Raw genomic sequence first — 24,111 nt, forward strand, 5'->3', positions numbered from 1 at the left:
TAAGTCGCTATAATACACCTAAAGAGATGTAATTAAACACATATCCCGAGAGTCACAAGATCTTGCAGTCAAACTTATTTCCATTTAAACTTTCAACCCCTCAAGCTATGCTCCACAATACCTAATGAGAAAGTATCTCCCTTTAAAAAAAAAAAGTAATGGAGATGCTGAACAGGCCAGTATCTTTCAGAGCTGAACGTTAACTGTAACACTCTAAATCAGAGCTTGGCGTAGGCATCCCAAGCTGCACATCAGAGTCATCGGGACAAGCATTTTGAAAATGAGGATTAATGGCCTCCATCTTCTATCACCTTGGAATGATAGAGAGTGATGTCACTTCTGGGTGTAGATAAAGGCAACAGTTTAAGACACTTACTTCTTTGATGGCATCTGAATCCAGCCGACGTTCAGGCTCATCGAGCTGCACTGCGTTTAAGGGTATCCATCCATCCAGCCATTCATTCAACAGGGAATCACTGGGCATCTCCTTTGTGTTAGGTACCACATCAGATGCTGCAGCTACAGCTGTGAGCAAGGGTGACATGGTCTCTGCCTTCATGAGACTTCTATTCCACGAGGCGAGGAACTTAATTTATTTTTATTTCTTTTTAAACATTTTATTTTGTGTTGGAGTATAGCCAATTGACAATGCTGTGATTGTTTTAGGTGAACAGCAAAAGGACTCAGCCATACATCCGCAGGTATCCACTCTTCCCCAACACCCCCTCCCACCCAGGCTGCCACGTAACACAGAGCAGAGTTCCACGTGCTATCCAGTAGGTCCTTGTTGGTTATCCATTTTGAATACAGCAGTGTGTACATGTCCATCCCAAACTCCCTAACTATCCCTTCCCGGGGGGCAACCATAAGTTTGTTCTCTAAGTCTGTAAGTAGGAGAGGAGCTTAATTACTTGTTGATAACAAAATGTACAATAATGGGGATTATAGAGGGGCTTAAGACTTCACCAGATGCAGAAGAATCTACTCATCTGAAAAGTTATCATCAACAGTAAGTTGATCTCTTCCACGCAATGTAAAAATAGCTCATTTTTTTCCCCCATTTAAGTAATGAAAAATACTTCATTTTGCCTGCTATTATCAAAGAGTATTCTGGTCTGGCTGAGTGTATTTTCTAGGAAGCTGGAAAGTATCACCCTGTGGTAACATTTTATTTAAAGTTTCAAAAAACTACCAGTGAACCAGTGAAGTTGCTCACTCATGTCCAACTCTTTTGCAATCCCGTGGACTGTAGCCCACCAGGCTCCTCCATCCATGGGATTTTCCAGGCAAGAGTACTGGAGTGGGCTGCCATTTCCTTCTCCAGGGGATCTTCCCGAGCCGGGGATTGAACCCAGGTCTCCTGCACTGCAGGCAGACCCTTTACCACCTGAGCCACCAGGGAAACCTAAAAAACTACAATCCTTCTAAAATGCAACAAGTTATTCACACTTCTGTATCAGTACACTGCACAGGTGACCAGAATTTACTCTCCTTTCGATGGTGACACTGGGAATGTCAGTACCACCTGTCACTTTGAATTCTGCCCAAGAGGACCGGACCTCTGGCCTGCTGTCTGCAGACCTGCCCACCGCCTCTCCGGTGACCCGCGAGGACATCAGCGTTGGGCCGCATCACACAGCCCAGGGCAGCGCCGCGGTCTGTCTCCCATACGACCCACTCACTCCAGCGGCATGAGTCCCTGCCACCTGCCTCCACCACCACTCCTCACTTCTCACCTGCTTTCTTCAGCTTTTATTCTCCTTGTATTTTCTAAGCTAGATCAAAAATGAAAATTTCCAAGGGAACCCAAACAGCAGGCACAGTATTCAAATTTAAAGTAAAAAGACCCTTTGCCTACAACAGAATTCAAATGCATGGGATTTGTGAAAAGTATTTTCGGGGTGTGTGTGTGTCAGGGGAGGGTGTTGAGGGATACAGTGCTTTCCTGCCTTCGCTTCAGAATCACAGCTATCCCAGAGCAGAAAAGTGGAAGAAAACAAAGAAAGAAACACCACCTGCCTGGCAGTGAGAACTGCATCAATCCATATTACTACAGCATTTTTCCCTCAGAGGAGCTTTGTACTATTATCTTGCTTATTTTCCCCAAATGCGTGAGATACAGAAAAAAACCAACTACACCTATTAATACTTTGAGAGGGAGGTTGTGGTGATCAAGACTGTGAGTTGTCCAAAGTCACAAGAAGAGACCTGAGGGTCTTCCTGCCTCGTGGTCCTCATTTTCATCCCAAAAAAGAATGCTTCCCAAGGCTTCCAGAGACAAGCTGCCCACAAGATACCTGATTTTCCGCTCAGATATAGAGACACTGAAGTTAAAAAAAAAAAGCAAGTTCCTCAAAACTAAGATCAGTAAATTTTTCTAATAGATGTTTTCAATCATGAAAACCACCGTTATTTCACACAAAGATTTATGGATAGTACCTAAAACTTATAGGAAAATACTCATTTTTCTATACCATCAGATGGACTTGTCACTTTGAAACTGCTGAGATAAATGCAGAAACTCTCAAAGTACTTGTCATACAGTGAAAAAAAAAAAAGCAACCGCATGCTATGACAGCATGTAAAACTACACACTTTCACAAGACTTTGCATTAGAAAGTTACAAATATTAACTACCCGCCCACTCTCTTTGGCTGTCCTCTCAGGCTACGGCACTAGACCGGATTGTTTTCAGATGAATTTCACTATGGGGACCCACCTCTACTGGCTATTCAACTAGAGGGGCTCGGGCGCCTCTTCTTTCTCCTCATTAGTGTCTGCAGAATCTCCCAGGATGCTTGTTATATGATATAAGTGTTCACAATGGTCTCGTTGCTTTAAGCCAAATTTGTGTCACTTCCCAGCCTCAATGAGTAAAATACTACGAACTTCTACAGCAGAGGAGTTGGAAATAGCATTCCGGGCAGTCAGCAGCACATCAGGAAGAGAAACAAACATGGTAAAATAAAAGCGTGAGTCTGTGTCCTTCTTGAGGTCACTGCTGCCTGCCTCCTCCTGTAAATCTAATCACTGCACATCCTCCTCCTCCACTTTTTCTGCACCAGATGTCAAATAAAGCTGGACCTCCCACTCCAGTACCCTTGCCTGGGAAATCCCGTGGGCAGAGGAGCCTGGCACACTACACTAAGAGTCGGGCACGACTTTGCAATTAAACAACAACAACTAGCGGGCGTAGAGGAATCACGTTTAAAGAGCCCAGGTGAGCGTGAGGCGGCCAGGACCACCGAGATGCATCTTGAGGGACAGCTCAGCACTGGCGGGAGTCTGCAGAGTTCCTCTGACAACATCTCCATCAGGCGAGAGGCTCATAAATTAAAGCCGCCCGGGGGCAGTTTAAACTCTGTTACCAGTCTGGTCTCTCCTTCCACACTGCCCCTTCTGTTTGCAGCTCCCAGATAAGGGTGAGCTCAGGGTGTGGCCACTGCCAGTCCTTCTGTGCAGACCTCCTTCCAACCTTCCCCTTCCTCCCCAGCCTGATGCTGAGAAGAGAGAAGCAAAGCTGTGCAGGTAGGGCGTCGTTATTTACTCTATGGGGAAAGCCAGGCGTCCGTTCTCTGCGATAATTGGGGCTGAGAAGTTACCTCCCTTTTAATGCTCTGTTTGGAGTTTCTTCCTTATCAACTTCCTCTGCTGTTTACTCAACCAGGGGATAAAATTTGAATTTAACTCCCTACAACTGCTGCTGTATGTCTTTTAAGTCAGGTCCCCAGCCTCCAGGATCTAGTGCCTGATGACCTGAGGTGGAGCTCATGTAATAATAATAGAAATAAAGTGCACACTAAACGTAATGCATTTGAATCATCACAAAACCATCCCCTAATCCCTGGTGTGTGGAAAAGCTGTCTTCCACAAAACCCGTCCCATGGTACCGAAAAGGTTGGGGACTGCTGCTCTAAGCGGTACTGCTACCAGTTAAGTACTGAACCAGACAAAACAAAATATAGAAAGAAAAGAAGAAGCTGGATCTCTTGCCTCCAAGAAGAGTCAGCCAGTGGTACCCATGTTCACCGGGAAGACGTCAAGAATCTGGGACGCTCATTCACTTGGATCCTACAGTCCCAAGGAAAGGCACTTGGGATAGCCAGCTGTGGAAGTTAAGCAGGATATTTTCTCTTACTATTCATCATGCAAAACGATACTTATTCTACCTAAAATCAGAAAGTATTTTAAGAAAAAAAAGGGGGGGTCACGCTATATGAAGCCCATATTTATGGGCTATTTACATTTTTTGTTAATGTAATTAAGAGAATGTCCAAATGATTCAATCAATTCTCAATTATTCCTACTAATGGAGTGGATCAATACAGTTGGAGAGCCTGAAATGGCAGCCCACGAAGTTTAATGATGGCTCATAAATCCCCTCTCTTTATTATTGGTATATGGGTGCGTTGAATATTCTTCAGGTTTAATAGAATTCATCAATTCACAGTGCTTGGGACTCGTAGAGGGTCGTTCTGTTCAACCTTCTTTTGCACACAAGGGAAATCTGGCTTAAAATGCTGAAGGGACCACCACTGTAAATGGAAGGGGTGGGGGTGGGGGGCTCAGTGTAACCATGGCAACTGACACTGTGATGTAGAGCCCTGTGGCCTATATTTTAAAAGAAGTCTTAAAAACAAGTAGTTGCTTCAGTTAGTGTCTTTCACCTCCAGCCCCATCCTTAGTAGACTTCCCAAAATACTAGTAACAAGTACCACCTACTTGAGAACCTCCTCAGTACAAGTTTCAGATGGATTTAATACTCCAGCATACATAGGACTTAATGTCCTTCCATCATGCCATGGCTATGGATTGACATCTTCCTCAAGGAAATAAGCAATTAGCAATTTTGATTTTTAAAATGGATCATTGAAATTTTCGCTAGCCTGGAAGCAGCAAAAGGCTTCTGTAGATCAATTATGCAAGAGGGGTAACATAGCAACTTACTTAAAAATAAAATGTGAGCGCAGGCTGGAAATAGAGTTACATGCATCCGCATGGAGACAGAAGACTCACAGAGCATCTGGATCCTCAACACGTGAGGATGTAGCCTGTTCCAGAAGAATTCTGAAGGCAACTCCAGACTTCCCACAACCTTCCCTGGCAGCACATGCTCCCGTCTGCCTCTCTCAGCACCGTCAGGAATGAGACACCAATTTCAAAGCTGCCTGCGTCCGTGAGTGGCTGAGTCGCGTTAGCCATGTCCGACTCTCTGCGACTCCATAGGCTGTAGCCCACCAGGCTCCTCTGTCCCTGGGATTCTCCAGGAAAGAATACTGGAGTGGGCCGCCGAGCCCACACCGAGGATCTTCCTGACCCAGGGATCAAACCCAGGTCTCATGTTTCCTGCGCTGGCAGGCAGGTTCTTTACCACTAGCGCCACCTGAGAAGTCCCTAAAACCTGCCTACTGCAATTTAATGGGGCTTCCCTGGTGGCTCAGATGGTAGAGAATCCGCCTGCAACGCAGGAGACTCAGGAGCAGAAGACCCAGGTTTGATCCCTGGGGTGGGAAGATCCCCTGGAGGAGGAAACGGCAACCCACTCTAATCTTCTTGACTGGGAAATCCCATGAACAGAGGAGCCTGGTGGGCTACAGTCCATGGGGTCACAAGAGTTGGACAGGACTTAGTGACTAAACAACTGCCATTGAATAGGTGTGGTGTTTTTTTCCTAATTTGCCAAAATGAGGTCGCTGACAACATAAACAAGGGGATACGGTGCCGCTCACGTGTCAGTGCCACAGAGGAAAAGGTGCCTCAACCTACCTCTCCCCAGTCCCAGCCCACGCCCCAAAACATCTATAGAAACATTTTTAAACGTACAAAAAAAGTGAGCACGAGAGAGTTCGAGAAATCCTTGAGAGGTCTGTGAACGAGAACACTGTTGGAACAGAAGGTCTTATATTCCACAAGGAAACATCCTCATAAACCCAGCTGAGAAATGAGCCCACTTGTAACCACACAACCGGGCGCCAGGATAATTACAATAGAAACACTTTATTTCAAATCATGAAAAGAGTTACACTTGATCTTCTTGTTAGCAGGGGCTGTGCAGACAGCAACATTAACTGTGAAATGTAAGGGCAGATAACAGCTGATTTGAAAGGGGATTGTGTAAATCTAGTTAAGGAGCAACTTTAGAAGATTATTTTCAATTACTGAGATAGCATCATGGTTCTCAGGAAAAAAAATGGAAAGGTTTGTTCTTTACACCAGACACAGTGTACTGAATCTAACAAAACCACCTGCTTTCAGGCAATAATATCAGCCAGCAGCTAATATGCCTTGCTTCCACTTTACCCTCCCCTTCTTCAAGTCATTTTCAATTATTGCTAGCACTCACTCAGCTCTGTGACCAGAAAGTCATTTCAGCAGGAGAAACAGCTTTAAAAAAAAGATCCCCTTCAGAATAATTACTAAAAGCTTTTAGATTTCCAAGTGCCAAATATACATAGCCTGGGAGACCTCTAAACTAGGGCTGAGGTCAGGCAGGTAAAGAAAGGGTGCCTGCTTCGTTGATGGAGTGGCAATTGCTTCACCTGTCGGAACATTTAACCCAGAACGTCTGGGCCTTGGCCCCCAGTCACCCCAGCTCATATACAGGAACGCACGCAGATTCATACGTTGCCCAAAATGCAAGCTACATTGCTAGCTACATGAGATAACCTTGTCAAGTGAAATCCCCATTTGTCATTTGCTTTAACGTGGCTTGTGTAGAGGGTGCGAATGCTACAAAGAATCTAGCCTAAGAGCTTCCCTGGTGGCTCAGTGGTAGAGAGCCCGCCTGGCGGGTTCAAACCCTGGGTTGGGAAGATCCCCTGGAGAAGGAAATGGCAACCCACTCCAGTATTCCTGCCTGGAGAATCCCGTGGACAGAGGAGCCTGGTGACTACAGTCCATGGGGTTGCAAAGAGTCGGACACGACTGAGTGACTGACACTTTCACTGAATTTGTTTCCTCACCTTTAAAACTGGGACACTGATAATTACCCAGTTCATTCAGAAGTCACAATGATCAAAAGATAAGATGGTACTTTGCACACTGTTAGATGCTGTATGAATGCAAGTAATGATTAATATCTCAGTGTACAAATATAGTATGATATCTCCACATGCAGCAAAAATGTTATTATTCCCCATGTGCACCACATGCCTATGCTCGATTTCCATATTCTTTTCCCAGAAGTGAAAATTGCTCAGTCATATCCTACTCTTTGCAACCCCATGGACTTATATATATACAGCCCATGGAATTCTCCAGGCCAGAACACTAGAGTGGGTAGCCTTTCTCTTCTCCAGGAGATCTTCCCAACCCAGGGATCGAACCCAGGTCTCCCGCATTGCAGGCGGATTCTTTACCAGCTGAGCCACCAGGGAAGCCCAAGAATCCTGGAGTGGGTAGCCTATCCCTTCTCCAATGGCTCTTCCGAACCCAGGAACCAAACTGGGGTCTCCTGCATTGCTGTCAGATTCTTTACCAACTGAGCTATCAGGGAAGCCTAATCAGAAAGAGAAATTAAAAATTTAGCAGAAAAGCACACTTCACTGTCTTAAAAAAAATGTTCTTTTAACACTAAAACTAAATATTTAAAAGTCAGAGAATCATTAAAGTCACTTTACATGCACTTCTCCTCCCATTCAAGGGCTTCCCTGGTGGCTCAGATGGTAAAGAATCCACTTGCCAATGCATGAGACCTGGGTTTGATCCCTGAGTCGGGACGATCCCCTGGAGGAGGGCATGGCATCCTGGAAAATCCCCATGGACAGAGGAGCCTGGGGGGCTGCAGTCCATAGCGTTGCAAAGAGTTGGACATGACTGTGGCTGAACAGCAACAACTCCCTTTAATTAGCCACAATTTTCTGTGCAGACATGTGACTACAGATGCCACCAAATCCTGCAGATGCCGCCACTGGGCTGTCACCTCAAAAGCAAAACGGCACCTCTCTAGAAGCACAGCTCCACAACATCCTGGAGGACTGGGGCAGCTCTCTGAAGAGGCAAAGCAAACCGAGAGTTGATGTCACTCTTCAGCTGGTGGGAACTTAGGACTGTGTGCTCAAGGTTTCTCTTCAAATACCTCTGCTCTTCCTAACCAAAATGCTCCCTTGTCCCAGAAACAGAAAGAATTCTCTCAGTTGATCAAGACCACCGCTGCACAGTAGGAAATCCTAAAGCAGTTCTCTGAGCTTGAGGAAGCACAGCATCCTAGCCTCATCCAAGCCACAACCATGCCCTCTCAGGCCCCAGGACAACAGGGCATTGCATCACAACGTCTCAGTGGCAGGAGGACGGGCTTGATACAATGACGCCTCAAAGCCCGTATGCTCCCAACTGTCCCATTATGGATTTGTCATCGTTTTAAGGTGACAAAAAAAAAAAAAAACAACTCTAAAATAGTGTTCACAGTCCTCTGCTCCCTTCCTACAGAAGAACTGAATGGGGACTTCCCCGGGGCCCAGAGGTTGAGATGTCATCTTCCAACACAGGAGCTGCGGGGCTGATCCCTGGTCCAGGGGAACCGGGTCCTGCATGCCTCCTGGCCAAAAAGCCAGAAGAGAAACAACAGGGGCAATACTGCAAAAAATTCAGTCAAGACTTTAAAAATGGTTCACATCAGGGCATCCCTGGTGGTCCAGTGATTAAGAATCCGCCTTGCAATGTAGGGAACCTCGGCTCGATCCCTGGTCTGGGAAGCGCCCTCATGCCCGGGGCAACTAAGCCCCTGTGTCACAACTGCTGAAGTCCGAACACGAGCCTGCCCTCGGCAGCAAGGGAAGCGGCTGCGATAAGCCCACGCGCCACAACTAGAGAAAGCCCTTGTGTAGCAAAGAGGGCCCAGTGTGACCAAAAATAAGTCAATAAAAAATAAATACACAATTTTAAAAAATGGGCCATATCAAAAGAAGAAGAAGAATGAAACAGACATAGTTTCTAAACATGCAGATATATTCAAGGTCAAGCTACGGCTAGTCAAAATCCTGCAAAAGAGCTAAACAAATCTCATCATTGGCTGGGAGGCTGGGAACGTTCGAGTCCTCACTAAAGGGATGAAAAGCCTGTCCCAGCTGTAAGTGATCATAAGCGACTTGATCATCAGCTGCCCGCTACAGCTGTATCCACCGCTCAGCTCACCCAAAGAGATTCACACTGTTGTGATGCCAAAATAAATGTCTCGTCAAAAAAAAAAAAAATCACCCATTTGAAAATAACTCTCTAATCTGCATCCTTTCAATAGAACTGAAGTGCACTTCACCAACACAGAGGACGGGCATCTTGAATTAGCAGAGAACTATTTTTAACACATGAAGGATAAGATATGAAATTAGTTTCACGGGGAATGAGAACCTCGGAGATTATTTACTTTGCCTTAATTACTTTGACTCACCATTAATTTAGCTTTCCTAGGGTACTCAATATTTCACGCTAAGATTTGGAGACCAAAGAGATGGGAGCACAAGTCTGGAGCTCCGGGTCGGGGGTAGCATCTTCTCCGCGGAGGTGCGGATGGTCGAAGTCCAGTCACAGTGTGTGCCGCTCAAGAACACGTTCAGGGGCCCGTTTCTGTTGTTTTTCTGCCCCGGGACCAGGAGCTGTGCCCTGAAGGATGCACACAGCCAAACTTTATTCAGCTTCTGTTCAACTCCTCGGCCAATAACATCACTAGTGCTCATAGCTACTCAGGCGACTGCCAAAATAGGGCAAGCCGCGACTGCCTGGAGCCTAGGGGAGGCGAGCTGGGGCTGCACGCTTCAAGAAGTTGTTAATGATCGGTGCAGCTGGGCGATGCAATGATTCCCAGGAAAGGAGACAGAGGAGCCAGCCTAGCAGACAGTCCACGACGGCTGCATGAGAGCATCCGTGGGTCAGGAGGCGCTCGCTCCCAGTAAAGCACTCACGATGCCTGGGGGCTGCTGTGTGCAGCTGGGCACTGACTAAAGTCCTGCAACGCACCCCCAGGCCCAGAATCACCTGCCCGCCGGCAGACGCCACAGACAAGGGCTGCGCCAGGCAGCGGACAGCAATGCACAGGTTCCCAGATGCAGGAGGGGACTTGCTGGGATCACTCAACCTGCTGGTGCTTCCCCCATCCTCCTGCTCCACGTGGCCTTCAGCAGTGGGAGGCCTGGGAGAGGGGTGCAATGGGCAGAGACCCTGAGACCCACGATCTTTCTGACCCACAATCGAAAGGACTCTCCCTTACTCTCAAGGTCAGAAGAACTGACCGTGTGTTACGTAATCCCATTCCTGAGAGTTCAAGCCCTTCTTTTTCTCCATGAAGCACGCTACACCCTGACATTCTCTTTTCCCCTATAAAGGTATTTTTCACTCTGACACAGCTGTGCTTTATTTGGAAGTTGCCCTTTTGCTTCTTTCTCTTGATGAGGATATTGTTTGACTTCACCGAGCTGTAGCCTTCGAGCGTGCTGAACCCACATCAACAACGGAGCAGCGAGGTTCACACGTCTCCAGAACTCTGCAACTTCTCTATTGGTGATAAAATAGCTCTCATGGAAATATGCTTCCACGATAAACATTTCTAATTTAACAATAATAATTTATATTTCTGTAGCACATGCATAGCTTTGAAACATGCTCACATATATTATGAAAGAGAAAGTGTGAAAGTGTTAGTCGCTCAATTGTGTCCTGACTCTTTGTAACCCAACAGACTGTAGCCCACCAGGGTCCTCTGTCCATGGGATTCTCCAGGCAAGAATACTGGAATAGGGTGCCATCGCCTTCCCTCCTGACTCAGGGATCGAACCCAGAGCTCCTGCACTGCAGGCAGATTCTTTACCATCTGAGCCACCAGGGAAGCCTATGCTTCATCTTAGCTACTTTTCCCCACCTGGCCCCTTTCCACGAGGCTTCTGCTCATGAAACTGCCACCGTGCAGTCACGTCCCACAGGGAACTCTGTCCTCTTTGTCACTGCCGACACAACAACAGTGGGTGTCACTGCAGCTTTCTGGGTCACACACCTCATTTGTGCCATTCGCACTTTCAGTCCCTTTTATCATTTACAATTCTCCAGTGACTCTCCTCACTGCCATATCTTAATTTTAATACTAGACATTACATTCATTCCTTGGCATCATCAGAGAAAACAAAGCACAATGCCATTAATCATTTCCACTGGGCAGAAAAGGAGCCTCAAAACACAGTGTGGTCGAAGACAGGGTTCAAACTTCCTACCTCTTCCTCCTACCGGCTTTGACAGTGGACCAGTTGCTCAATCTTCTGGAGCTTTGCTTTCCTCTGGTTACTGACATAAGAAAAGGTTGCCATGAGGATTAAACTGGACGGCATGTCAACTGTGCCTGCAAATACACAAGAGACGCCAACTGCAATCCTCCTGCTGGGTCCCCACTCACGCCACTGTCATGCACACCAGCAAAGGTGATCCCACAAACAGCACCTCTGCACCCTTGGGTTGCTCAAAGCATGTCTTCGCAGAAGTCTCACCACTCACTTCCTCCAAAGGATGACCACGGCACACGAGATCCTATCATCCCAAAGATCACTGCTTTCCAAGCTTTTTTCTACAAAATTCAACTGCAAGACGTTCCAACGTACTACAGTTGAAATTGCAGGGTACATGCATGAATGGCCATCCTCTCCTGGCATTTCCAATCCCATTTGGCCTGTCTTCGTATCACCCTGAGACGGGAGTCGACAGCAACAAAGTGAATGCAGAGCACGTGCTGACGGCAATTTGCAGGTGGCCACTCAGGGCACCCGAAGAGCCATCCCTGAGCCGCCGCCCACCAAGCACGAGACTTGCAGCTGGCAGAATCCGTCCTTTTTGCCTGCCTGGTGAAACATTTTTACACCACAGAAGCTTTGATTAATCTTAAATTCTGTCACATCAAATTTGTCTTGCTCAGAAAAATTGTGACATCTGAAATTCTGCTGTAAATCTGAAGTCTCTGCTTAATGATTCAAAAACTTAAAAAAAAAAAAAAAAAAAAAAAAAAAGCTCCCAACAGGCAGTTGAGGGATTTCAACATGTACCTGGCAAAAGGGTGGTTTTAGAGCTTGGATGGTGGGTGGCTTACAGCTATTAGGTGGAAAGTGGACATACTTTTTGATCCAGCAACTCTTCTAATAAGAATTTACCCCAGTGAGGTCACTGCGCAGGTGTAAAATGGTGAACATACAAGCATGCTTAGAGGGGCAATGATTTTCCAATAGAAAAATCAGAAACAACTTAAATGTCCATCAGTAAAGCCTGGAGTAGGGGCTTCCCAGGCGGCTCAGTGGTAAAAATCCGCCTGCCAAGCAGGTGATGTGGGTTCAGTCCCTGGGTCAGGAAGATCCCTTGGAGAAGGAAATGGCAACCCACTCCAGTATTCTTGCCTGGAGAATCCCATAGACAGAGGAGCCTGGAGGGCTACAAAAGGGTCACAAAAGAGTCAGACATGACTGACTGACTAAACAACAACAAAGTCTGGAGTCAAGCCTAAGAGACGGCATTAGCTGCCTCCTCAGCAAGCTGTTTCCGGTATTTTCTAGCAGAACTCTGGATGTGTGTATGCACTGAGATTGGGTTGGATTAGCACAAACTTCTACCCAAATCTGAAGCAATCAGTGCATGCCACTTCCCTGGTAGCTTTACCTATGATGGTTCAAGCAGAAGGAAGCCAGGATTTCTTTTTTTTTTTTTTGATGATGATGATGATTTGTTTATTTGATGATTAAGAGCAGCTATCTTTCACTGGACAGTGAATGGGTCCCTAGAACTTCAGCTGTTTTGCCACCATGAGGTGCAAGGAAAAAAGCAAGTTCTAAAGAAAGAAATCCTGAATCCTGATTAAATCATGCCTGAGCCCCAGCCCACAGGATTTTTCAGTATGTTCTATTATTTAAGCTAGTTTGCCCTGGGATTTGCATTACTCACAATGAAAAGCATCCAGTACAACTATTCAGTCATTAAAAAGATAAGATATATTTGCTGACATGGAAGGATGCCCAGCACACGTCAGTAGAACAACAGAGTAGATTACAGAATAGCATGCACAGCAAAATCCCTTTTATTTAGAATTTCATCTGTATATCATGCATACATGTACACGTGCAGATACATACATATATATATATAGAGAGAGAGAGAGAGAGAGAGAGAGACAGAGAGAGAGAGAGAGAGAGACAGAGACAGAGACAGAGAGAGAGAGATATGCCTGGAAGAACTTTACTAAAATGTCAGCAAAGGTTAGCTCCAGTATTTCTGAAGACTTTAACCTTCCTCTTTGTATTCTTCTAAAGTGTGTGCTCTCATATAACAACATGTATTTGGGCAGGGCACAGAAAAATCAAGCTTTAAGGAAAGTTATTTACTGATTCTGTGTATCTTGAGCGTAAAATAAGTGGACAGTTTTACCTCCTATCCCTCACAAATCCGAAGTGTTTCAAGATTAAAAAAAAAAGAAGATGCTAGCCAGACACTCAAAATATTATTTCTTCATAAAATTCCATGATGAAGCAGTGAAACCACTTTAAGATCTGAGTTTGTACACTGCTGAAAAAGAAACACAGCCCGAGGTGCCTAAGCGTCTTTCTAGGAGAGTGGAAATAATATTAACCAAAATGAAACATCTTCTTAAAGAAGCTGAGCACCTCATTTTCCCAAAAGGGAAAGCGGGAGTGGGGGAGGGCAGGAGGGGCAGAGAGAGGGCAACCCACAGCTGCTTCCAGAAAGAGCAGTGCCAGTGGGCAGGAAAAGGGCACAGGGCGGGGCTGCTGTGGGATGCTGCCATGCTGGGGTGCAGAGAGGTTAACCCCTTGGCTGCTGGCGGACAGCCGCAGCCTTTTCTCATGGGGACAGTCCCCCCACAAACCTAACCCCACTCCCCAGCAGCGAGGACTGTGACAACCCTTCAAGCTCTCCAAAGGTGATGGCTTCAAGTAGACCAGAAAGCCAGATGCTCTCCATGAGCATCTCAGTTCTAAAGGTATAAGTCAACCAAACGTATTATCTCAACTGTTGGGAGGAAGACGATTATTTGAAAGATCCAAACACCATTAGGACAGAATCATCTGAGTGGCTGAGACGCGGCGGGAAATTCTGTCTGTAAGAGGTAGCACTGGGTTAGAAAAACATACCAAAGGCAAGTGGAAAACAGAAGTCAAAGACAAAAATCTCCATCTCTTTGTTGGTGATTTTTTACTACAGCTTGTAGGACTTTCTGATATGAAGTCTCAAAAACTTTGGCTCTAAAGTCAGTTAATTTGAGGAAATCTCTCTTTAAAGTTGTAAGAATCTTGTAACTAGAAGGTAACTCCAAAAATATCAAGATGATTTTCTTTACAAGTTAATTTCCTGCAGTTGTTGGCTTTTTTTTTTTTTTAAACAATAAATTAGGCTTCCCAGGTGGCTCAGTGGTAAAGAATCTGCCTGCCAAGCAGGAGATGCTGGTTCGATCCCCAGGTTGGGCAGATCTCTGCAGAAGGAAATGGCAACTCACTCCATGGTTCGTGCCAGGAGATTCCCATAGACACAGAAGCCCGGCGGGCTACAGCCCATGTGGTCACAAAAGAGTCAGACCGTGATTTAGAGACCAAACATCAACACAATAAATTACTACACAGTACCTACATTGTATTTCATGATAATGCCACTGTTCACAAGTCACTCAGGGAGAGGCAGGATACTCCCCAAGGGAAAAGAATCAAAAACAAACACCACCCATAAAATTATCTACATTACACATCCCAGTCCGCCTTCGGGATTAAGTCAAAGATACATCTCGGAAAAGCATCTCTCCCACTCAAAGTCACAAGCACGCTCTAGGCAATCCATTTTTCTATCCTGTGTCTCGTTCTGATTCATCCCTCTTGGATGGACTGCTGGCGACCTTCAACCTGAAAGGGCATCGGAATGAGAAGACAGTAAGTGGTTCTCAAACCGCAGTTCCTGTAAGAATCCCTTAGGGAACCCGCCTCATTCCTTCTGCTTCGGTACCGGGGGAGGGGGGGCGGGGCTTAAGAAGCTGTACCTCCAACAAGCATCCTCCACACGTCTCAACGGGGTATGGATCACCCTTTGGGAAACACTTTCGTAGGCTATTACAAAGTGACCAAGCCACTTGCAGATCATCGCACGAGACGGTCCGACGCTCACGCGGCTCACCCCACCCTTCTCCACGTCTCGGGTGACTCCTCTGGCCCCCCTGGTCCAGGAAGCCACTGCCACCACCTCTTCCTGCAGTCGACTCTAATTTCCCAGTTGCTTGTCTTGCTTCCACTCTTGCCCTCTCTAATTCCGTCTCCAAAAGCTTGCCAGAAAGATGTTACGCAATAAAATCGCACCACGTGACTCCCTAAAGCCCACGACTGCTGCGTGGGTCGGGGGTTTCCATTCCGGGTGGTGGAAATGTTTTAGGGTAGACACGGGTGGCAACCGCACAACGCCGTGAACACACAAAACGCCGATTTGTTCACTTTAAAATGCTTCAGCTTATGTTGTATAAATTTCACCCCGATTAAAAATAAAGAAAGAAAAAACAAAAACCTTTTCAGTGATGCCCCAGGGGGTTTGGGCTAAAATCCAAAGTTCTCAGCTTGGCCTGGCAGGTCCTGCACCACCAGACCCCAGCCTACCCTCAGCAGCCTCACGCCAGCCACGGTCACCCTCATTCTGCCCTGAAGCCACACCGCCTCTTCCAGGGACCCCCGCTCACACATAGACCCTCCCCACCACCGCGCCCTGCGACAACCCCAACCAATCTCCAGGTCTTGAATGACTCTCCCACACAGGCCTTCCCTAACCACCCTCACGGTATCTTTTCAGAGAAACCTGGTCTTTTCCAAGAACTTCTCATAAGCTTCAGTTCCATCATGCTTTTTGTTTTACTTGATATTCTTTCCAGTAAACTATGGACTCCCCGGAGGACAGGACCGGGACTTTTTGTCCGCTCCTGTGTTCCCAGCACCCAGTGGGAACCTGGCAACCATAAAATCATTTGGCACAAAGGTTGTGTAGCACGCCTTCCTCCAAAACCATTAACTCTTTGCTACAAACAGAGTAGAGAGCTGGGTCACGATACAATGGGAGATTTAAAATATACATGTCAACATTATTAATAACTAGATGAGAAATGTCACAGACTACTGAGGGCCAACTCAGCACAGTACAGAGACACCCACCTGGCACAGAAAGCAAGCTCTCCGCCTTCTGCAGCACCTGCTTTGTGTTTCTGGGCAGAGTCAAGTCCCTGATACCCAAGAAAACTCCAGATCCAGACTGTCTCCTTATGCCACTGCCCGTCGCTGAGGAATACGGGAAGAAACAGAGACTGTATCTCTGCAGAGAGATGCACCTGAGCCAGGTGCAAGACCAACCTTCGGAAGGATGTCAGGGGAACCCGTGGGCTGGCTCTCTCGTGGGTACCAATTCCTTAAAGGAAAATGCGGAGAGCCTGACCTGGGAAGAGAGGATGCTGAACTCAGTCTGTTCTGAGGGATATTTCTTTGCAAGAGAAGTAGAGGAGAAACTCACATAAGAGCAGGCATAATTGGTGTTTTGTTACTAAACAAATTGTTCCTTGGTGATTATAGGTGTGCAACTGACTTATTCTTTTCAATCTTGCATTTGTATTAACTAGAATCCTAATTTGTAAGTGTGTCTTAATTAACTTCCTTCAAAGCTTCTGCCCATTGAAAACAAGCTTATTTCTTTTCCATTGGGCCCAGCTCTCACCACTTGAGCTCACCATGGAGAGCAGAGATTAGCAAGTGACCCAGCCCCAAGTAGACCCATCTGTGCAAAACTCTGCGTGAGCCCTGTTCCCCACACAAGGGCAGGAGAACATCAGGACTGGGTACATTTACTACCCATGTCATCAGTTATTTCTCAATACTTAAACTGTCCTTTAGCCAAAGCTCTTGACTTTTCCCTAAGCCCCAGTCCTTAGACCTGGTGGTGATTTGCATGACTGGGAATTTAGGGTGTCTCCCTGTATGCTGAGGGCTCCCCATGTGGCTCAGTAGTAAAGAATCCACCTGCTAATACAAGAGACGCAGGAGAGGCAGTCCGATCCTTGGGTCGGGAAGATTCCTTGGAGAAGGGAATGGCAACTCACTCCAGTCAGGTCTTGCCTGGAGAATCCCATGGACAGAGGAGCCTGAGGGCTACAGTCCATGGGGTCGCCAAGAGTCGGACAGCTTGGCACAGACAAAGCTGAGCACTTGTGTGCTGCAACGCCAAAAGGTCCTGCTCCTGGCACCTGAGGATGGGGCACCTACAACTGGGCTGTGTGTGCAAGCTCTTGGACCTCTTGGTCAAAGACAACTTGAAGGCTTTCTCCTCGCTCCAATTCCCAGCTCTCTGTGCTCAACTGGAGACCCCCTGGAGAAGGTACAGAGCTGCCCCTGTGGCCAACTACGGGCCCTTTATGGAAGCAACCAACAAGACTTGCCCTCCAGCAGGGGAGGGGCCTGGACACAGTCCTTACGGCACAGCACGAGACGACCGTGCCAGCTGGCCGCCAGCGTGGCTTCCTCTGATGCAGCTCCTAAGTTAGCTTTATACTGGAAGATGCCACTTGAGTCCTACCTCTTTCTTCCCAAAGCATCCTTATTAACGTTCTTACCAATGGTTTACTACAAAACCACATACACTTCTACAGGAGATGAGGGGGTGAGGAGCCTGGTAACACATTTTGAAAGCATCTCAGTACAGGAAAGTGAAGTGCCTGCAAACCCAGGGTTGTTGTTTAGTCGCTAAGTCATGTCCAACTCTTTTGTGACCCCATGGACTGTAGCCTGCCAGGCTCCTCTGTCCATGGGATTCTCCAGGCAAGAATACTGGAGTGGGTTGCCATTCCCTTCTCCAGGGGATCTTCCTGACCCAGAGATAGAACCTGAGTCTGCTGCATTACAGGCAGATTCTTTACCACTGAGCCACCAGGGAAGTCCAGCATAGATACAACTGTAAACCAAAGCACAATCAGGAGTGAGTCGTGAGACCAACACACTAATATAGGCTATAAGGATATTACACACAGGAGATGGAGCCAGCCAGAAAAACCACTTGCAGAAAATAAGGCAGGAATGGTTAGACAAAGAGAAGCTCAAGGACAAATTACAAGGACATCAGGGGAGGTTGCCAAAATGCAGAATATATATGACAAAGAGAAATTAGCGCTTCGGAAACCAGAGCCTAGGAGAAGATGAATAGTCACTAAAAGGAAGAAGACTCCTAGTGGGAGGCGGTGACATTAAAAATGCAGGTACTTTCTGCCAGGACTGGAGCTGACCAGATTCTTGCCGTGGAAGAAGCCAGCATGTCACAAAGAGGAAAATCTCATCAGATGTTTATCATTCCCACGCTTTGAGGACCTGGGGACTGTCTAACTAAGGAAACAGGAATCTCTACAAGTATATTTCACAGAGGAAATGTATAGGCGAGAATCGGTGACTCCGGTGATGGGAGGAGCAGAGCGCCTACACCAGGATAGTTAGATAATCCAGAGACTAGCTCAAAGCAGGAAGCTGCCGCCTCCCCTGGGCTGACACGGGACAACAGACAAGAAGAGGAGGTAGGGCTGCAGGCGTCCAAGGTCACTTGTGAGCAGCTGGAACCACAGAAGGTCCGTCAGGCATGAGTGGTGCTACGGGGAGGGACTCCCGCTGCCAGGGCTGCCCCAGGAAGCTGGAGGAAAGAAAAAAAAATACCCTCCCTGGCTGGGCCCTTCTCCCTGCTGCCTCCTACGTGCCTCCCGAGGGCTGAGGACAGCAAAAGCCAGAAGACCCAGAAACCTCGGAGAGCAGCCTGCAGGGGTGAGCCCCCAGGACCCGGAGGGGAGGGGGAGACCAGGAGCGCCGGGACGCTGGAGGGGCCACGCGCTGTAGCAGACAAGCTTCCCTCCCAACAGGCGCACTTTTACAAGAGTCCCTTACCGGGACCTCCCTGGTGGCGCGGGGTAGAGAATCCATTTGCCAGCGCAGGAGACACAGATTCAAACTCGGCAACCACTGGAGACAGGGGTTTGAACTCGAAGCCCGCGCCCTAGAGCCCGTGGTCCGCAGCCAAGGGAGCCCCTGCAAGGAGAAGCCCAAGCACCGCAACAAGAGAGCAGACCCCGCTCGCCGCGACTAGAGAAAGGCCGGCGCAGCAACAATGACCGAGCGAGAGCCAAACTGAGTAACGAGGGTTGGGGAATTTATTCTATCCTTTATAGTTTATTCTATAATTTATATAATACCCTTTCTTCAGTTATAATTACTCCGGGACTAGTCTTAACAAGCGCATTTTCCCCCCAAAATCCTAGGGGGGGAAAGGCTCTTTGAAAAAATATAGGTATCGAATAGGAGAAAATATACACGAGCAAGGCTGAGCGCACACCCCCAAATAAGTCCAAGTGAAACGGGAAATCTGAGGAAGACTGGCCTGCAGCCATCCAGGTTGGTCATGATGCAGTCCTACAGGTCTGAAAGATGTTACCAGGGGCAGGGGAGGGGGAATGTTACCAGACACAGGCTCACGACTTCCCGGCAGTCTTTGGAAGTCTATTGGAAGGCCGCACTTCCAATAGAGAGAGCTTGGGTTCGATCTCCCTGCGGGAACTAAGATCCTGGCATGCCACGCAGCCAAAAAAATTAAGTGTACAACTTGAAAAGTTTCAAACTGATTTACGCATTAAAAAAAAAAGTACAGAGGTTCTGCGTTACTTCTTACAACTGCACAAGAATCTATAACGATCTCCAAATTAAAATTTTAATTAAAAAATATCATAAGTATGTGCATGCATGCTAATTCATTTCAGTCGTGTCCGACTTTTGAGATCCCATGGACTGTAGCCAGCCAGGCTCCTCTGTCCATGGAATGCTCCAGGCAAGAATACTGGAGTGGGTGCATTCCTTTCTCCAGGGGATCTTCCCCGACCCAGGGATTGAGCCTCATCTGTCTCCTGCATTGGCAGGCAGGTACTTTACCACTAGCGCCATCTGGGAAGCCCAGACATACCTGCAGCTCTTCTCAATTATTAAGCCTTCTTCCTTTCCACTGTGTTTCCCCCATAAGTGTCTCCAGTTTGTATACTCACAAGCACAGCATCTCTGCTCTCAGGACTCTGATCCGCCTGTGCAGCAAAGCTCAGGAAGGTCTGAGCTGGCCCCGTCTGCAGCTCCTCCAAATTCTGTCTATTCTGTGTTATTGGCTCAGGGCTACTTTTGCAGAAATATGATGGTGTCGCTTACTCGTGTTTGATTCTTCAGCCTTGGCCTTTCTGACTGCAGACGGAAGCCAGGACATTAGTATTCACGCACAGGACAATTAGGAGGCTGCCTGATCTTAGTACAGATCAGCTAACAAGCCTTAACCTGCTCATTTCACAATGAAGTATTCATTTCAAAACTGCTCTCTTTCTGGAATGCATGCTTTCCTTCCCGCACCCTCTGGTCTCCTGTGAGAGCTGGTGGCCTAAGAACCAGTGGGAGAAGCTGCGTTGGGAGACCCTGGCACTTTGACAGATCAAGAGGCAAGAGCCAGCCCACCCCAGCCACCACTCATCCACTTAGCTAAAATACAGGCTCCGGGAGAAGCAGGGAAAACAATAGATAGAAGTGCATGCTAGGTCTTCCGGAAACTGATGCTGGATGAAAATCCCTTCTTAGCCAAGAGTATGAGGGTGGGGGGAAAAAATCACTATTCATCACAAAATGGACACGCACCACAGACATCTCTCCAACTCTCCTTCTCTACCACTCCACAAATCCTGCCTGTGAAATATAACTTTCTTCCTTTAATGATCTGGTGGTGAATTATTTATATGCTTCAATTTATCTTTCTGTCTTCTTTTATTTATGCCCAGAATTGTACTGCTTAACTCCAAGACAGCCTGACCAGGACTGCAAGCAAGGCAGAGGCAACCCAGCCCTTTAGGGGGTCACTGAGCCAGAGGGACAGAGCAGGCGGAGCTGTGGGGAGGGGACCAAGGTCTCGGTCTAGGGACGCGCTAAGTGAGCCCGCGTCTCAGGCCTTTGCATCATGCTGACTTTTCCAGCCAGCTTTCCATCCAAATCCATCTTGTATCCCATCCCCATCTCCAGTCCCCCAGCTACTATCTTCACTATTTGTCTGGGCAGCGCCACCTCGGAGCTGGTCTCCATGCCCCCAATTCTATCAATCCCTCCCCCCAACACCTGTTATCAAGAGTAACAATGCCATCATCACAATTCTTCAGCAGCTCTCTATCACCTGAAGCCAGAGCTCCCAAATCTCCCTCATTAGTGAAACCTGTGTGGTAGTGATTCAGTCACTAAATCATGTCCGACTCTTGCAACCCCATGGACTGTAGCCCGCCAGGCTCCTCTGTCCATGGGATTTCCCAGGCAAGAATACTAGAGTGGGTTGCCATTTCCTTCTTCAGGGGATCTTCCCTCCCAGATCAGGAATTACACTCAAGTCTCCTGCACTGCAGGCGGATTCTTTACTGCTGAGCCAGTGGGGGGCATTACTTTTGAAATAAATAAATCAAGCAGATTCTTCAGTGTCTTATGTTGGGTTTCTCCTGAAACAGACCTTGAGATAGAGGTCTCTTAAATGCAAGTTATTCAACTGAGAGAGGATCCTGGGCAGGACTAGTTCCTGGGGAGGAAGGCAGCCAAGTAAGCCCATATTCTGCAGGAGATGGCCACCACGGGCAGCACCGTCAGTCTCACTAGGGGATCCTGGGACATCGTGCAGGACACGGGTCAGTCTCTGCATGGGCTGGGTCAGGAGGCCAGGGCACTGCCTCCCTGCTCTCTTCGGTCATCAGCTGAGGTCCACTTCTGGGGTCACTTAGCTTCACTGTCCCACGGCTGCCCCACAAGTCAGAGAGAAAGCCCTGGAGAACAGTAGATGCTTGCAGAAGAATTCTGCAGAAGTGTACAGGAGCGTGAGTGTCTGGGCGTATGAATGAGTCTACCTGACCTGGCCGTGTCCCTGAAGATTCTGATTCGGGAGGCTGGAGGGTGGGACCCAGGAATCAGAACTGTGGCAAGCACTGAGTGGGACTCTCTTGCACAGGCAGATTGTGAAACACTGACCCATATCATGAAGTGCCAAACCTTCAGTAGCAGCTCCCAGCAGTCACCTGTAAACCACACGGAACTTGTGCCCTTTCCACAAGTCTTCCTTTAGGCAGCATACTCTTCTACAAGCAGGAAATGTGCTTTAAGAATGTCCGTGATCCCCAGAGCCAAATACCAGTCATACAGTAAATGCTCAATAAATGTGTATTGATGAAACCACCCTGAAAAGAAACAGTATGGTACTAGGTACCTCGGCTCCCTGGACAAAACTATCTTCCAAATCTCTCAAAATAGTAGTAAAATGAAAAAAAATACCTATTGAGCACCTAGTCTATGCAAGACACTCAGGAGTTCCTCCTGAGATGCTCCATAACTGCTGATTCGCATGCACCTTAACAGAGACTTGCTGCTGTAACACAGAACTGTGAATTAATCCCTACAAGGGAGACAAAAGACTGAGGTCATGGTAGGAAGGTGAAGGATGCTTTCCAAGGAACTGGAAGCCTTTCGGGCTTGACCCTACCTGGTCATTCTGCTGGGGTTGTCCCCAGAAACACGGTCGCCCTCCTCCTACTTCAGAGATGGAGCGGGATGAAGAGGAAAGTCGTATTTCAGCAGCAGGCACTGATGTCTCAGGATGAAGGTTTCTTCCAAAGACCAGAAATTTGGTACCTGGGGCCTCAATGGGAACTCTGGGCTCCACCCTCAGAGGCACAACAGTTTCTGCAGTTTTCAAGGAGCTCTCTCGCAAACGAGACCAAAGCAGAGGCCTGGGCACTCGGAGTCACTACAGACCTCATCGGTGGCTTTTCTCCCCCGGTCTGGGATCTTAAACCACAGCCCAGTGGCCACGCTCCAGTCTGGATAAGCAGGCTGGGGCTAGCAGACTTCCCCCTCCCGCTGCAGCTAAATAAAGTATTCCTTCAGACCAGCTGCCCTAACCTTTGTTAAGCTGCTGTGGGCTATTAAAGAGTTCTTCTGTACTTAGGATGGCTGTATTTGGGAAAAATCAACACCCCTGGTATAACTTTCTACACCAACAAGAAGTACGTTCCAAAATATCACTGGCTACGTTAGTCCTTTTGATATGCTTTTATACAGGGCTGGAAACAATTGGAAAAGTATTTCTTCTCCATTTTCCAGGCTTTTGCTATTCATGAAGATACAGATCAAAATATGTGCAACATCACAAAAAGGAGGTGGCAGGTGCATACTTCACAAAATACCCTGAGAGTCTGCTGCAAGCCAAGCACTGCTGCAGGTACCGGGTGCTGACGGAAGGGCCACAGGTTATGCGGTCAGCACAAATGTGACATTTTTCCAAGGGGAATAATTCAATTTAATTCTTCCTCTTCTGCTGCATTTCTGAAAATCTGAATCCATCAACTTCGCTTAAAATCTATCAAACACAGGTAGCCCCATTCAATACTATTTCTGTCCACCCTTAAAATTAGAACCACCTAAAGAAGCATATGTAAGACCTTAAACTCAGTATGTGGGTGTGTGTGGAAGTGTATATGTGTCAAAGAATGAGAAAATATGCTTTCTTGGCCAGCCTGTAGGGCAGCAAATGGGATGCTGCTTAGATAAATATTTATTTGTTTGCTTGTTTTTAGCAATCATCCTATTTGTGTGGGTGAGAGTTTACAGCTTATAATAGCAAAAGCTGACATAAGGAAGTGGAAAACATAAATATCTCTTGCTTAAAGATTCTCTTTACTGTATGAAAAAAAAAATACAAATCAGGCCCTTTGGCATTCTATTGTTAGGACAAAAACAACAAAAAGGAAAAAAAAATGCCAACGCATATGTATGCATACACACACATTATCTTGAACATGAAGATAGAAGAAGGAAGTTAATTAAATTTCAAGATTCCAGTGGACTAAATTAAATGTATGAACTACAGAATATTTAACATCATGCCACAAAAAGACAGTTCTGATTTTTTTTAATAATAATAACTTTAAATTTTAGATTACTCCTAGAAGACCCAAAGCAAGTGCTTGTCCTAAACTACAGACTATGAAAAATAACTTTAAAAATCAGTGAAGTTCACTTGAAATCTGCCAAATTATTCTGCTTGGAAATCCTT

At 47.0% G+C, this 24,111-nt stretch overlaps 1 protein-coding gene across 1 annotated transcript in view; it reads right to left on the minus strand.

The window, feature by feature from the left end:
- The window catches only part of LOC129624822 (translation initiation factor IF-2-like), a 353,245-nt gene that overhangs the window by 323,479 nt on the left and 5,655 nt on the right, over positions 1-24,111 (minus strand). The window contains exon 2 of the mRNA XM_055543111.1: positions 377-525. Within this exon, the coding sequence (XP_055399086.1) occupies positions 377-525 (149 nt within the window). The remainder of the gene's footprint in view (positions 1-376; positions 526-24,111) is intronic.

Source organism: Bubalus kerabau, chromosome 12 (assembly GCF_029407905.1).
Source record: "Bubalus kerabau isolate K-KA32 ecotype Philippines breed swamp buffalo chromosome 12, PCC_UOA_SB_1v2, whole genome shotgun sequence".
Classification (NCBI taxonomy): domain Eukaryota; kingdom Metazoa; phylum Chordata; class Mammalia; order Artiodactyla; family Bovidae; genus Bubalus; species Bubalus kerabau.